At 41.1% G+C, this 17,743-nt stretch overlaps 1 protein-coding gene across 1 annotated transcript; it reads left to right on the forward strand.

Annotated features, from left to right (window-relative positions):
- The first annotated feature begins 1,291 nt into the window (after nucleotides 1-1,291).
- LOC125307648 (NACHT, LRR and PYD domains-containing protein 3-like) lies at nucleotides 1,292-17,196 on the forward strand. Its single transcript, XM_048263703.1, is given in 9 exon segments — nucleotides 1,292-1,464; nucleotides 9,598-9,741; nucleotides 9,743-10,183; nucleotides 12,832-14,001; nucleotides 14,810-14,980; nucleotides 15,132-15,302; nucleotides 16,445-16,615; nucleotides 16,751-16,921; nucleotides 17,022-17,196. Coding segments are annotated over 9 exon segments (2,787 nt in total).
- The last annotated feature ends 547 nt before the right edge of the window (nucleotides 17,197-17,743 follow it).

Below are 17,743 nucleotides of genomic sequence, written 5' to 3' on the forward strand. Positions count from 1 at the left end.
TAACAAAAACAAAATCAAACAAATCAAATGGCCATATCCTGGCACCGTGTGGATTAAGCTTTACGCAGGTCAACAAAACAATTCAATGTCCATACCAGAAAAGGCATTTCAATGTTGGTTTATTTATAATTTCGTCAGCAAGTTACAGCCAGCAAACACAGCCTTCACCTCTCTGATCCCTGGTAAAAGAAAACATATGCCCCGGTGCCCTGTCAGACCCATCCCACTTGACCTACATATGTAAATTTTGCACCTGACAGCCCATTCAATTAACAATTAAACTCCCATAATGGAAAACAAAAATACAAATAATAAAGAAACATAAACCCAGTTTAACATAATAACAAATAATAATAATAATAATGATGATAATAATAATAAATCAAGGATGTTAATACTAAATAAAATTTAACCACAAATAGCTTCAACACTATCCATACCAAAAGACAGATGACTTTTGATAAACTGAATTAACCCCATAGAAATAGCTTTCATCTGTAAATTAAATTCCATGAAAGGGACTGGGAGGCACGATGCTGAAGTTAGCCCCAGATTCAACATGTCAGTATGAACACTATTGTCAAACCATCTAGAGAAAACATGGACTTATGTTGATTGTAATATACATTGTTCCATTTTGTGAGGTGAGAAGTTGTGAATGAAACAGTCACGAAGACACTTGGTTGGCTAAATTTAGATAAGGTAGGCCAATAGCCTAACAGTAGTTTGGTACTGAAGTTTTGTCACCTCACATTTTAGAACAAAAGAAAGACCACCAATTCTGTTGAATATATTGTAACGATTTGATAGTGACACACACAGTTGTCCAATCAAAGGTTTAATGCGCAAGCGGGAATCAGCCAACACATAGACCAAGACCAAGACACCATTACAGGAAACACAAGGGAAGTCAATAAAACAAGCATGATACACGAACAGGGTTGTCACATACACCGGGTAAAACACATGAGGTAAAACCTAAAGAAAGACTACACAAGCTAATACATACATGACAAGGAAAACGCAATTACACCAACTAAAACCGACATTACACAACCAGCATTCACACACATTGCATTCTGGGAGGCTAGCACTCAGTCCAAAAGGCACCGACGTTACACAGCCCCTTCGCGAGCTATTGCCGTCCTCGGCAAAATCTCCTCACTTAGCCATTGCCATAACGTCGGTGTGGGCATTCACTCGCTCAGTCCATCAGTCTGTTGTACCGCCAACAACACGTGGGGTGCACACGCCGCAGGAGCTCACTCAACGGGGAGCCATGCTGCTAGCAATGACGCCCTCAGGCTGCACTTTCCGCTGCGTGTCACCGCGGCACTCCTCCTCTCCAGACGGGGCCCTAGGTGGCCTTACTACCGTAGACTGTGGCACCAAGCACTGGAACTCACGGGTCAACTGTCGCTGCACCTCCGTCGCTCCACTCCACAGTTGCACCGACCAGGATAGGCAGGCACCAGCTCCACGCTGAGCTGCAGCCAGACCCCCTTTGTTCCCCGCCGCCCGTCATGGTCCCACTCCTGCTGAGTCTTCTCACAGCGGAATCAGCGCCCAGGCCAGCGTTGTCTTCTCCGCGACCGCTTCTTCTGGCCCCTCTTCCGGCAAGATCTCCTCCCATGGCAGCAGGCAGGTCCAGACGACAACTCCTCTCCTCCGGCAGAAATAACGACAGAAGGCCTCAAGCTTTTTAGCAGCCCTTACAAGGGCTCTCTCTGGATCCTCTTGCGTGGGCCTCCACCCAGTGATAAGGTCTCCCGTTCCCAGCTTCTCTCGCTGAGCGGAGGCCATGTTCAAAAGTCGCTTCTGACACCAATGTAAGGATTTGATAGTGACACACACAGTTGTCCAATCAAAGGTTTAATGCGCAAGCGGGAATCAGCCAACACATAGACCAAGACCAAGACACCATTACAGGAAACACAAGGGAAGTCAATAAAACAAGCACGATACACGAACAGGGTTGTCACATACACCGGGTAAAACACATGAGGTAAAACCTAAAGAAAGACTACACAAGCTAACACATACATGACAAGGAAAACGCAATTACACAAACTAAAACCAGAGCCTGTCTACGGAGAGCCTCCCCACTCTCTATTAATCCCATACAAACTGAATTTGGCTGCAGTTCACCAGAGTTCACCTAGATGGCGATCGCGGGCGAGTTCAAAATACATGGGGTCCTATGGAGCTACATGGCTACATTTATTGTTTTCACCTATTTAACAACTGAAACCCTCAGATTTTATTTTATTTTTCGCAAAATGGATATGGATTATCAATCAAAAGTGAAATAATCCGGGAGTCATGTCCTTTGGTTTTCTTACAGGTTGGGTCGTTGTTGCGCTAGCATTTCATTGACGCTAGCATTGATGCTATGCTATGCTATGATCATGCTAATGAATGACGTCATTGACACGTTTGAAAGGCTTTTTAGAACAATTAAGTGACTTTAATATATATAATATATTATAATATAATACTCAACCAAGTGTATTGTCTTTGTCTCCCCTTTCGAATACAATATTCAAATTACTTGAAAAAAAATTATATCCCGAGAAAAGTGGATTTTGAGGGGTACAGCTCAATAGACCTCCATTCATTCTGGACTCGCCCACGAGTGCCCCTAGATGCAGTACCACACCGGAAGAGTTCCGAGAGTGAAGGTTCTCCCCTTATTAGACATTCCCTGCTAAAACCGACATTACACAAACCAGCATTCACACACATTGCATTCTGGGAGGCTAGCACTCAGTCCAAAAGGCACCGACGTTACAATATGATTAGGAATAAAGAACCAAGGAGTTAAATTGTAAAAGTCATCTCTTCTAAATAAATTAACAATAGGCTATCAGTAAACTCAGGAAAACAGGAATTTACTGAGTCCATAGTTTGTCATTTGTGACCTCATACATGAACACATTACTAAAGTATTAGGTATGATGGGCACATCATTATGAATTATGATGTATTAACCATGATCATGACTTTATTTTTCTGCCAAAAATGTGATCATCACTGCTCAAATTCTCATAACTTTGGAGTTCTCTAAACACATGTCATTATTCACTACTTTAGTTGAGGGGCCACAGACATAATGAATGCATGAGCAATTATCCTAAAATTCATGTAATCATGATGATCATGCTTAAGAAATCATAAATCACAATGATATACCCATCACACCTAATGCTTTAGTTGATGTGTTGTTCATACATGAGGTCATCATGAATGAGAGTATATGAATTCATGTCAATTCCTGATGATTAATAGGATATAAAGGATAAAGGAAGTCATGCATAAATCATGAATTAATTCATGCATGAATTCATGATAATTCATGTACCTTTACCATAAAGTGTTACCCATATTTCTTCATAACCTTTGTGTAAAATGATTAAATGTCCTGTGAATTAATAGCTAGATTAATAACTTTATAACTAGTGCAAGTTCAAGTTCAAGTTACTTTATTTGTACCCAGAGGTAGATTTTGTTTGCAGTATAGAGTGCTTCAAGAGAATTTGCCAGAACAGGAGCACAGAGGATGCCATCTTTACGGCAATTCACTCTGCCCTGTCCCTCCTTGACATTAGCAACACCTATGTGAGAATGCTGTTCATTGACTTCAGTTCAGCATTCAACACTATTATCCCCTCCAAACTGATCACCAAACTCATTGAACTGGACATCAATACCTCCCTCTGAAACTAGATTCTGGACTTCCTAACCAACAGACCGCAGTCTGTTAGATTAGATAACCTCACCCACTCAACCCTCACCCTGAACACCGGCGTGTGCTGAGCCCTCCTTTACTCCCTCTTCACCTACAACTGCATATCTGTACATGGCTCTAACACCATTGTCAAGTTTGCAGACAACACTACGGTGATTGCTCTCATCAGCAACAATAATGAGACAGCCTGCAGGGAGGAGGTCCAGCACCTAACATCCGCGGAGCACCGACAACAACCTGGCTCTCAACACCAAGAGGACCAAAGACCTGGTCCTCACCAGCATCTCTTCTTCCTGAAGAGACTAAAGAACACAACCTCTCTCCTCAGATCCTGGTGAACTTCTAAACCTCTACCGCTGCACCATTGAGAGCATCCTCACCAACTGTGTCACAGTATGGTGGCAACTGCTCTGCCTCCGACTGGAAAGCACGGCAGAGGATGGTGAAAACTGCTGAAGAAAGTGCCCAAAATCGCCATTTTGTTTGTGCTAATTAGATGGTCAAAAACTCTAAATTCTGCTTGGGAACAGGGCTAGTTGGCACATGTTAAGTATGATAAAAAGTCCTGTTCCCAACTTTTACTAAGAAATGCCTCTAGACCCATATACAAGGACTTTTTCTTGGAATAGCACTTGTCTAATAGGTAGGTGCCTAGCCTGAATCATCGAGGAATCGTCGGAGTTGCGCGGGGGCGCGCACGACGCACGCAGGAGAGTTTAGTCAAGGAAGTAGGCTAGGCTGTTTGCAAGGATCCGGGTCGTGGATTAGTCGTGGATAGCTAATGTTTCTCGCCCAAGTGGTGTAAATGGGCCTACCATGAAATGCGAACGTAAAACTTATATTGGACAACAGCTTCTGCTAAGAAACTAAACACAACACTTTTGTGTGTGGTTCACTTTTCTACAACGTCATGCGAAGATGTCTCATAGCCTAATGTAAGTTGGATGAATATCACCTAAAGTGTCATTCAGCCCTCACAATTGCCATACATTTTGGTCTTAATCTTTATGTATAGCGACGACGGTGTCATAGGATGTTGTACGAAATGTGAAAAAAAAAAGCATTCAGAATATTGTAGGATGCCTTCAACCACAAACAGCTTAGTGGAAAGGAAAGGAAGTGTAGGCTACAAGAGCAGCAAGAGAGTACAGGATCTGTTCACAGTGTTTGTATTTATTCAATACATTGGGGTGTCTGTTTCAAAAACTGACCAGATGAACCTGCCTTGCCTAACATTTCTGGACCGAAAATGTGCAAACTAAGTTCACATAAAAAATAAATGAATACTAAAAGTACACATTTCAGTTCTTAACAAGCATAAACACCTCTAGGGTCAGCTCTTCCAGGTTAAAGCGGAGCTTTGCTACAACCAGTTCCGACCTTATGCCTAAGCAAAATCTTGCAAAGGGGCCCTCCTACCAGAACTCTGGCCAAAATGTAACCCTTTTTTACCTGACACCTCACTGCTCCCAATACTAGGCTATCATCCCACCCCGTTTTGGATGTCTAGAAGTTACCAAATATAGTTTTTTGGGGAAAGAAAAATAATTGTGTGTAAATCACCTTCACAGTTATAAATTAGGGTTTGGGCTGCTTGCTTTTGAAGCTGGCTGTACATGTATCTGGTTGTGCTACTGGCTGATGCTGACTGTTCATCTCCTGTCTCTGTAGTAGCTACTTGCCAAAGACCTGTGTAATGGACTGGATTCCCTTCAATATTTTTCAAACGTAGACTAACCTATGTAAATATTTTAATAGGCATACTTTATATAATGTACTATTGTCCCATATGCAGCACAGCAAATCAAAGTTAATCCATTAGGCTACTTTAGAATTTGCATAGGCCTACGTTCAGTTGTATCTAAACCAACCAAAGCTTGGCTGAAACATTGTAAATGACTTGTTTTAAAAATGTGTGTGAAGAGTGAAATCCCCCATTAATTAAGAGACAAGTCCTCTCATGTTTCTGCTGAAAAACTGCTGGTTTCATCTCAAGCATGCACGTATTATGAACGCATTTAAAGATGCGTTTTTTATTATTATTAGTATTTATGTAGCCAGTCGCCAACATTCCAAAAACGGAATATGCGGTTATATTTCACAACTTTTGCGAAGTAGGGGAGACCGGGGTTGGTTGTCACACTCATCAGATCTCACTAACTAAGGGGTGTTGTTAGAAACCATTGATACAAAAGATGTGCACCTAAGGTTCACCTAAGGATATTTCAGGAGTAGGAGGCATAAAATTTAGATTTAGGACTGAACTAAACATTTAGGACTGAACTGTTTTTTCATGTGAAAATGTAAATATCAAGGACTCTGGTAATTGTCTTCTAGTATTTTACACGGTTGGTTTATAACAAAACCGTTCTTTTAAAAGTATGAAGGGAGATATGATTTAGATACATATTTTCTTAGCTACAGTACAACATGTGGTTGTTATTCTTAACTTTAACAAAAAATCTCAATTGGGGTTGCTTGTCACACTGTCGTCAGGGGTTGGTTGTCACATGTAATATTATTACAATGTTAATTAAAGGGAGTATCATTTAGGAAATGCTTTTATGCAAAGCATTAAGGTTTCAAACTCATTATTTCTCAGGCATCAGTGGCACTGCTGTTCCACCCAACCAGATTGATATTTAAAGAATATTTAGATTTACTATGGGATTATACATTATTATATCAATATGATGTTACACGAGGATGAACTGCACTTGATTTTTCCTGTGAATGTTGTTTCAGGTCAAGCAATGCTAGGTTGCTGCATTTCAATGAAATTAAACCTTTTCAATTTGTTTTTAAGAATGCCTCAATTTTTTTTTTTTTCCCCATTAAAATAACATAGTGACAACCAACCCCATAGTGTGTGACAACCATGATGGGGGAGGTTGTCACAGGTGCACAAGATGTATTTGATGGTCTACATCTTTTGAACAGAATAAGCTTAAGTTGAGTAAGGTGATTCCATTCCTGCCTGACACGTTATAGTAGAGGTCCTGGGTAAGATTTGTATGCACTTCATTTAGCGGAGAATATCTCAACTGTTATAGACTAATATGACCCCATTGAACAACGTGGGATGTGTGCCAAAATTTCTACCCGGGACGAAAGTCGTGAAAAATGACCACAATAGGTGACACTATTATCACACTACAGGTGACTTTTTTCCCCTTTATAATCCTCATACATTTCTACCAGTTTAATCTTCATATTAAGATAAATACTTTTTGTATTACCCTTTGCCTAAAAAATAAAATAAAATATGCAAATGAGGCAATATATCATTAAATATGCATGCATACATTATTCCTCACAAAGAACAGATAAGTTGATACATACCAATTACTTATTTGAAACCTTATTTTACAAAATTCCAAAAGATCTGGAGAGTGAGAGAACGACTCAGTGTTTCCTATACATTGACTTATTTTTGCCGCCTGAAGCCCGAACCCCTGACCAGTAGGCCATGGCTGCCCCAAGTGTGCACACAAGAATGGATGTCCCTGTCGGGTAGCTGGTATCCGTTGTAGTACTGCAAATGCAAGGGAGGCAATAGTTGTAAAAATCCTATCACTGAATGAGATCTCATCATCATTCTCATACCTGGACTCTGTTGTGAAAGTTTTACCTTGCAACACAGGGAATAAACCTGTTGCTCTGTATTTTTCACTTTAAGTTAACGTTCCAATGATAATAGCAAGGTTGGATATAAAATATATTTTTGGAAATATGTAAATTGGATATATAAAACAGGACAGCCACCCCCACACACACACACACACACTTTCTTACACTTACAGTACACTACATGGTCATTGTAGACATTGTGATCACCTCAGAAAATCTGTATCTTCAAGAGTTTATATGTACGCATATTTAATGAGGGATTGCCTAATTTGCATATTTTATTTTTAAAGAAGAACTATGCAGGTCTGGTTATTCCTTCGCTTTTTCTGGGTTTTCGATGAACGTACATGGAATTTAATCATATTTACATTCTGCATAGGCCATGTCCACACCCATTCGTTTCGATTGAATATCTTCACTCAACACATGACAAACCATATTTACATTACATTACATTTGGCTGACGCATTTTTAACCAAAGCAACTAACACCATGGTAACAGTTAAGTTTTAAAGCAATTCTCTCAACAAATTTAGGACAATTTAAAAACGGTAAAGTACAGTAAGAATAAGTGCATCAGTGAGTGCTGTTTTTAAACAGTTGAGTGTCAGTTCAAGACAGCTGGTAAGTGCTAGGATCAGCAAGACTTGTTGTAAGTGGTGCTATGAGAGGAGATGTTCTCTAAAGAGCTGGGTCTTTTTTGGGGAGTTTTTTGAAAGTGGAGAGGGATGTCCCTGCCCTTGTAGGAACTGGCAGTGTGTTCCACCAACGAGGAACAACAGATGAGAAAAGTTTGGATTGGCCTGAGCGTACCGGTGGTAGAGCTAGACTTCGTTCGTCTGAGGAGCGCAGCGGTCTGGAGGTAGCGTATGTCTGTATGAGGGCATTCAAGTAGGTGGGAGCAGAACTGGAGACTACTTTGTAGGCAACAGTAGAGCCTTGAATTTGATGCGGGCCGCCATAGGTAGCCATTGTAGCTGGATGAGCAGCGGGGTAACATGTGCCCTTTTGGGTTGGTTGTAGACCAGGCGCGCCGCCGCGTTCTGGATCATCTGAAGGGGTTTCACTGCGCAGGCTGGGAGACCTGTCAGGAGGGCGTTGCAGTATCTTATGATGAAGTGCACGACTGGGCAACAGAGGCAACATGGTGAGAGAAGGTAGAAGACACCTTGGTAGGAGCAAGAGATAAGGAATCAGTTTTGACATTGATGTTGTGATGTATAGTTTGTTTGGCTAGAAGGACCAGCAGTTCAGCCTGAGAGGTTTAGCTTAAGGTGATGTTCCTTCATACATGGGGATATGTCTGAGAGACCTTCCGGTTACACTTTACTTGACAGTCTCTACATAAGAGTGACATGACACTGTCATGAACATGTCCTAAATATTAAAAACAAGTCTTAAACGTTTATGACATAACGCTTCTGTTATTAAGTGTCATTTGTTTTTTCGTTAGGGTTAGGGTTAGGGTTTATGTGTCATGACAGTGTCATGTGTTATGTAGATACCGTCAAGTAAAGTGTTACCGACCTTTCTTCCCGAGGCAGAAGGTCGTCTGGTGGGAACGACAGATAGAATTGTGTATAATCTATGTAGCAGTGATATGAGAAGCTACCCTGGAAATCCAGACACTCTGGCAATGAGCAATGATGCACGTTACTTTGACCCCAACATTCCAGGGAACCAGCTAAACTGATGAAGACAGCGCTTGGAGGGCAGAACACATTGGTCGTAGTGTTATCCGATTGCGTCGAAGTCCGAAATCATTCAGAGTAAACATGGTGTTATCCAATTGCGTGCAGTGAGATTTTTAAATGCATTCTTGTTGCCGCCCCTCGAGTTGGGCCATTACATTGTTCGTGGCCATTGTTTCTAGATTACCAAGGTCTGGATTTTCCAGGCTAATGAGAAGCCATACAAGCAGGTAATCGGATCCAAGGAGGTGGTGTAAATGGCAAAAAGAGAGGGCCCTTGCACAAACTATTTTGTTAACATCAGCATTTGTATGTTCCATCACAATACAGTTAACTATTGCCCTTTTATGCTTTTAGTTACTATTACTCTTTGCTTTTCTTTATATAAATTACATTTACATGTTTTTGAAATGTGCTATATAAATAAACTTGACTTGACTTGACAGTCATATCATTAAGTTTATAGCTCATAAAACACAAGGAAGTGTAGAATACCTCTATAAAGCTCTGCCTCTGCTTGCCTTACAGACATCGGCATACAAACATACAGAGTCACAAGTCCCTTCTGCAAAAGAAGTTTCAGTGTTTATCTGAGGGAATCTCAAAGCAGGGAAACCCCACACTCCTCACAGAGCTCTACATCACAGAGGGGGGAAGTGGACAGGTCAATGATGAACAAGGTCAGACGGACCGAGGCAACATCCAAGACATCAGAAACATACAACACACCAATCAAATGTAATGACATCTTTAAACCCTTACCTGGACAAGACGAAGCCATCAGAACTCTGCTGACAAAGGGAGTGGCTGGCATTGGAAAAACAGTCTCTGTGCAGAAGAACATTATAGAATGGGCTGAAGAAAAAGCCAATCAGGATGTCCACTTCATATTTCCTCTTCCTTTCCGGGAGCTGAACCTGATGAAGGAGAAGAAACTCAGTCTGGTGGAGCTTCTTCAACACTTTTTTAGTGACATTAAAGATTTCAGTATTCTTAATGATGACAAGTTCAAATGGTTGTTCATCTTTGATGGTTTAAATGAGAGTCGGATTCCTCTAAATTTCCAATCCAACCCCACGTGTTGTGATGTTACAAAACCAACCACTGTGCAGAGGTGGAAAAAGTATGAAAATATTGTACTCAAGTAAAAGTACCAATACCTTGATGAAATATTACTCAAGTACAAGTTAAAATACCGATCTGAAAATGTACTCAAGTAAAAGAAAAAAGTAGTTCATTTAAAATGTACTTTAAGTAAAAGTTAAAAGTTACTTTTTTTTTTTTTTGGGGTACCAGAACAACCAGTTTTACGAGAGACTTTCTAATGAGGAGATACAGCACTCAAAAAATCCTCCATAGTAATGCATGGGGTTAGTTTGTAACGCCAATATGGCAGTTGTCTACACATATCACAACCCTTCCGCGGCAAAACGTTGACATGTGAATACATTGAGCCAATCATGTGGTGTGTTGTAAAATACATTGAGCCAATCATGTGGTGTGCTGTGAAGACATCGTACCAATCATCTGTTGTGATCTCGCTGCTGGAGCAAGATTGGTGTCGTGAAGCCTTACGCACACGCATTTCTGCGGAAATAGATGCACGATAAGTGCCCAAAAAGTGTTGCAATATGGCCGCCGAGTGGAGGTACTTGCCTGATAAGGATGTTGAGAAATGGAGATCTATGTGAAAAATCACCGGAGTTCTCCTTTAAGTTTGAGCAGTAGTTGATTTTCAAAGTTAGTTGCACTCATCCTTGGGTCGCTTTGCAGTGAACAGTAATCCAGCACAACTAAAAAGCCCCTCACAGGCAGCTGAGACAGGCAGGCCAATGTTGAGTTGCAGAGTTTTTTTTTATATTTGGAAACGAGCAGAAGGTTCAGCAGATTAGGGTGTCGAACTGGGGGGGAAAGTGGGAAGTATAGGGCAATGGAGGAGAGGGCCCTTGAAAAGTGGAATACAGGGGGCACAACATTTTCATCAAGCATTAGTAATAACTCAGGTAATCCACACATAAAAAATCCAAACAACTCCATAAGTAGAGTCATGTGTAATGAAGTGGAATAACACAGGGAAAAAGTATTGAACACGCTAAGAAAAAGCACTAAGGCAAGGAAAGGGAAGGAACGAGCTGGAATCTGTAAGTAGTTAGATAGTTATCCTTTCTATCTGCGCAAATTAATATAAGCTTGGTTAGTAGCTTACATATTAATGGGCTATAAAAAGGTTTTTCATTACCAAGGTGTCACACAAGAAACATTTCATGATGGATAAAAGCAAAAAGCTCTCCCAAGACCTTTGTAACCTTATTGTTGCTAAACATATCAATGAAACTGGTTACAGATGCATTTCAAAACTTCAGAATCTTCCAGTAAGCAGCATGGGAGCCATTATCTCCAAGTGGAAGAAACATCACTGCATCATCAACCGGCACCGATCTCCTCGCAATATTTCTAACCAGGAAGTCAGAAGGATAGTCAATTCCAAGAGCCAAGGACCACTCGGAGAAAGCTCCAGAAAGACTTGAAGGCAGCCAATTCAATTAAATTCAATTAAACAGTTCTTGGAAGTAATCTGAACTAAAGATCAGGATTCACAAGAGGGACCCCTGGAATCTGTTTAGAACAATGGACCAAAATCACACCTGATACTGCGACTAATAAGTTTTGTCATACAGGAAATGTCTTGAAGCTGTCTTTACAAACAAAGGCTTTTCCACAAAGTATTGAAGAAATTTCAGTAGGCACGTTCAATACTTTTTTCCTGTCTCATTCCACTTTAATACACAAAACTCTTATGTTTGGATTTTTTAGGCCTATATGTGTGTTAATATAATGTGTGGTGAAAATTTCGAATAGACTCACTGGAAGTTTAGGCTAATTACTGGGAAAAAAAAGCGTTCAATACTTATTTCCACCATATATTTATTTTACCTGAATATTTTAAGTTCAAAATTAAATGTAAAAATGAATGTCAGACGAAATGTAAAGTTTGACTGACTGGATTTTGTATACAAAACATAGTGAAAACTCTCACTCTCCCTTGCTAGAGCTAAATGGTTTAGTCCGCCTGCACGATTCATGAGGTAGTCTATCTTTTGTTTATTTAGTTGAGCATCGCTAGTAGTGGACTGCTAATTGTTGTGCTGCTGGTGCAATGTCTTTTCCAAGAAAGCCAAGTCAGGTTACTAAAAACAAAGGCCAAAACAGGAAAAAAGAGAGACATCAAAATGAGGGGAAACAACTGCTAATAAACTTCTTTCAAAAGAAAGGTGAGCACAAACGTCAAAAACACGAAATCCCATGGTGTTTGCTTGAATATCTCCGCAATCATTGGTACTAAAACGAACTGAGACAACCCATTGGAATAGCGGAAAATACACTTTCATAGGTTAGGCTAATCTGATGCATCTCGTGATCCAGCTCCATCTTCATCACTTTCAGAAAGACTGCATGGCCAGCTTGATTCATGTCCTGTTGTAGGCTACATGCTGATCATTATCACTAGGCTAGTGGTTTAGGGCGATTTTTTTCCCTCCCTTTCTGTTTTTTGTTAGTCTTAACTTTTTTTTTTACTCAAGTAACGGATGGGATTTTTTGATGTAGCTGGCACAATACTTCACTTAAAAAAGTAATCAAGTAAAATTTAAAATACCGATTTTATAAACTACTTAAAAAATACAAAATACACAGAAAAACTACTCAATACAGTAACGTGAGTAAATGTATTTCGTTACTTTCCACCTCTGCCACTGTGTCTGTTTTGCTGACATACCTCATCAAGAGGAATCTGCTTCCTTCTGCTCTCCTCTGGATCACCTCCAGACCAGCAGCAGCCAATCAGATCCCTCCTGAGTGTGTGGACCAGGTGACAGAAGTACTAGGGTTCAATGACCCCCAAAGGGAGGAGTACTTTAGAAAGAGAGTCAGTGATGAGAACCTAGCGAACAGAATCATCACATACTTGAAGTCATCCAGGAGCCTCCACATCATGTGCCACATTCCAGTCTTCTGCTGGATTGCAGCCGCTGTTCTAGAGAGAATGTTGAGTGTAACAGAAAGTGGAGAGATCCCCAGGACTCTGACTCAAATGTACACACACTTCCTTCCAAACAAATATCAAACGTAAGTACACAGACACACAGATGAAGAAATTATTTTCAAACTGGGGAAACTTGCCTTTCAGCTGCTGGAGAAGGGTAACCTGATCTTCTATGAGGAGGACCTAAAAGAGTGTGGCATTGACATCACAGAAGCATCAGTGTACTCAGGAATGTGTACCAAGATCTTCAGAGAGGAGGTTGGGCTGTACCAGGGGAAGGTGTTCTGCTTTGTTCATCTCAGCATTCAGGAGCATCTTGCAGCTTTATATGTGTCCCTCACTCTCATAACCCGTAAAGAAAATGTTCTAAAGCCAGTCACCTTTAGATCCAAACTTACTAAGTTTTTTGGACGTGTGTCTGATTCTTTGTATGACCTGCACAAGAGCGCAGTGGATCTTGCCTTAGAGAGCAAGAATGGACACCTGGACCTTTTCCTCCGCTTCCTTCTTGGACTCTCACTGGAGTTCAACCATAATCTCTTAAGAGATCTACTGCCGCATTCAGACAGTCAATCACAAAGCACAGCTAAAACTGTCCAGTACATCAAACAGAAGATCAGAGAGAATCCCTCATCAGAGAAATGCATCAATCTGTTCCACTGTCTGAATGAGCTGAGTGACCCGTCCCTAGTGGAGGAAATCCAAAGGTACCTCTTATTTAGTCTAGGAGGTCTAAAAGCCCAGTGGTCAGATGTGGCCTTTGTGATACTGACCTCAGAACAGGAGCTGGATGAGTTTGACTGTAGGTACTACTACAACAGATGGGAACGTCAGAACGAGGAAGGTCTGCTGGGGCTGATGCCTGTCATCAAGGCACACAGATCAGCTCGGTAAGTCAATAATGTGTAACTGTGATGTAAACAACATGTTGTGTGTGTATGTGTCTATTGTGAACTGAACTCAGTCCACTTGATCAGATCTATGATCCAGCATTTTTTGTGCGTATGTGAACATTCCAAACAGGGGGTGCGAGTTTGACAGCATATTTTGCCGACTGCATGCACACATGTGGCCAGAGCGAAGTCAGACGCACAAAGTGGGCAGAGTCAGACCGAAGTTAATTAATAAAAGATGGATAGATAGATCAGAAACACTGGTTGCATGTGCTTGGTTTATTCAGTTTTAGTTCAAGAAGATATTTGCAAGAAGATGTTTCTCTTCTGTATGATCATTGTGCAACACTGGAATATGTCATAAAACACTCACCTGATTTAGTATTAATAATGAATCCAACAACAAATCAGTTATACTTCTGAAAATTGGTTGCTCTTTTGATGCTAAAATGGACACATTACTGCATGTCTCAAAACTGTTAAAATATCACCCCCTGAGTAATGCCCTAAACAACTGTGGGTGCAAGTGTCAAGTCCTTGCCTTAATCTTTGGGCCAGATTTGTGGACTCTAAGACAAAAGGCTAAACAATTCACAAAGTACTGCTCTGTGTCAGCTATAATTGGTAGCTTCTTCATCTGGAAACACAGGTGTGACCTTTACCCCTCATGTTTACATCATGGAATTGAACGTTTGGATCTTATCGTGATACCTATCCTACTTGTCAATCCAAATAAAGAATTTAAAAAAAATGTGTGTGTAATATGAGTGTTGAATGTTCAAGTGTATTTTAATGTTTCCTCCAGGCTGATATATATAAACCTGGCAGAGAAAAGCTGTTCCTCTTTGGCTTCAGCCCTCAGTTCAGGCTCAAGTCTCAGACAGCTGGACCTGAGTGACAGTAATCTACTGGACTCAGGAGTGACACTTCTTAGTGCTGCATTAAGAAATCCAATCTGTAAACTAGAGAAACTAACGTAAGTATCATCCATGACTGTTTTGTGTGTTTTAAATGTTCTTGAAGGAGAAGTTATTCATGTCTGGTTTTAGCCCTCAGCTCAGGCTTATATCTGTGTGTATGTCATTTGAGTGTGGAATGTTTATGATGCGTCTTAATGTTTCCCCCAGGCTGTATAACTGTTACCTGACAGAGAAAAACTGTTCTACTCTGGCTTCAGTCCTCAGTTCATGCTCAAGTCTCAGAGAGCTGGACCTGAGTGGCAATGAGCTGCTGGACTCAGGAGTGACACTTCTTAGTGATGTATTAAGAAATCCAATCTGTAAACTAGAGACACTAGAGTGAGTATGCTACTATAATCAATAACTGTGTGTGTGTGTGTGTGTGTGAGTTGTGATGGCCTGCTGGCCCTGTCTGCTTCTGTGTCTGTGTGTTCTCTGATTGGGATTGGAGACATTTCCATGCCTTTGGAATCTGGCTTCTCCTCACTATACCCACCCACACACACACACACACACAGACACACACACACACACATACACACCAGGCTTGTGCAAAATTCCAGAATTGAATTGAAACTGGCTCTTTAATTCCAATTCAATTCTTGAATTTCACTTGCATTTCAATTGAGGCAGTAAACAGGAAGCAGAATTGCAATTCGAATTTTGCACAACCCTGATACACACACACACTTTTTCCCTCACTTCAGTGGCTCTTCACTTTCTACGGCACAGCTCACTGTTTTTGTTCCATGGAACACACAACACCATACATTCCACTCATCCATGCATGCACCTCACTCTACTGACTGTACTGATTTTCACACCACTTAGTTTTCTTAGGCTACCGATACTAACAAAATGGGATATTTTCAATTTCAGGGTATCACAATATTTGATACTTTTCTGTGTATTTTCATGCAACACTAGCGTTTGACGTTTGATTGTTGAATGTTATGGTTTCTCCAGTTTTTATAACCGTGGCCTGATAGAAAAAAGCTGTTTCCCGAGTAGCTTCAAACCTCATCACAGGCAGATGGCTTTTTGTGCGTGTGTGTGTGAAATGAGTGTTAAAGGGACACCTGGCAAGCCTGATGCTTTTTTCTCTACGAAACTCCCCCTCGCTCGGTCTGAAGCTCTTTTCCTTTTCTTTGCATCTTCCGTCAAGGGTTTTTCGCTGCTTCTTCGCCCGGCTCTGCCATTATACAATATCGTTTGCAACAATGGCTAAGCGTTTCGTTAGCCTGCCTCTGTGCTGTGGATTTAGGATGTAAACTGATCCTGCTTCGGTCGGCGGGTACGATACACTGAACTTGCAAGCAGGATATTCTTCCTACAGGCAGTAGGCGGCGGGCGAGAGAGTCTTCAATCGCCCTGAAATGAGTCATTTAACCATATACCGACTTACGAAGATGAGTAATTAACACGAAAACGTTGCCGGGTGTCCCTTTAAATGCTCAGATGTATCTTTATGTTTTCTCCAGGCTTCGTGGCTGTAACCTGACAGAGAAAAGCTGTTCCTCTCTGGCTTCACACCTCATTTCAGGCTCAAGTCTCAGACAGCTGACCCTGAGTGTCAATGAGGTGCTGGACTCAGGAGTGATACTACTTAGCACTGCATTAGGAAATCCACTCTGTAAACTGGAGACACTAAGGTGAGTATGCTATGATTATCCATATATCTGTGTGTATCTGTGTGTTATGTAGGTCTCTCTCTATCTCTCTTTCTGTGTTTGTGTGTGTGTGTGTGATGTGAGTGTTGAATATTCAGATGTATCTTAATGTTTCAGGCTGCGCAACTGTAAGCTGACAGAGAAAAGCTGTTCCTCTCTGGCTTCAGTCCTCAGTTCAGGCTCAAGTCTCAGGCAGCTGAATATGAGTTACAATAACCTGCTGGACTCAGGGGTGACACTTCTTTGTGCTGCATTAAGGAATCCACTCTGTAAACTGGAGGCACTAGAGTGAGTATATGGTTATTATTCATCTCTGTGTATGTGTGTGTGTGTGTGTGTGTGTGATGTGAGAGTTAAATGCTCAGATGTATTTTAATGTTTCCTCCAGGCTGTGGACCTGTAACCTGACAGAGGAAAGATGTTCCTTTCTGGCTTCAGTTCTGAATTCAGGCTCAAGTCTCAGACATCTGAACCTGAGTGTCAATAAGCTTCTGGACTCAGGAGTGACACTTCTTAGTGCTGCTTTAGGAAATCCGCTCTGTAAACTGGAGACACTAAAGTGAGTATGCTATTATAATCTTATAATCCATAACATTTATTTCTCAGCTCAGGCTCATGTCAGTGTGTGTGTGTGTGTGTGTGTGTCTGAGAGAGAGAGAGAGAGAGAGCTGAATATTCAGATGTTTCCACCAGGCTCGGTAACTGTAACCTGACAGAGAAAAGCTGTTCCTCTCTGGCCTCAGCCCTCAGTTCAGGCTCAAGTCTCACAGAGCTGGCCCTGGATTTCAATAAACTGCAGGACTCAGGAGTGGCACTACTGAGTGCGGCATTAAGAAATCCACTATGTAAACTGGAGACTCTAATGTGAGTAAACTATGATTATCCATAGCTATGTGTGTTTGTGTGTGTTGAATGTTGCTAAGACTGAAGTGTTGCATTGTGTCTAAGAAACTATTAATCATGTCAGGTTTTAGCTCATATCTGTGTGTGTGTGTGTGTGTGTGTGTGATGTAGGTATCTCTGTGTTTGTGTGTGTATGATTAGAGTTGAATGTTCTGATGCATCTTTCCTCCAGGCTGTGGGGCTGTTACATGACAGAGGAAAGCTGTT

The sequence above is a fragment of the Alosa alosa genome, chromosome 14 (genome assembly GCF_017589495.1).
Source record: "Alosa alosa isolate M-15738 ecotype Scorff River chromosome 14, AALO_Geno_1.1, whole genome shotgun sequence".
Lineage (NCBI taxonomy): Eukaryota > Metazoa > Chordata > Actinopteri > Clupeiformes > Clupeidae > Alosa > Alosa alosa.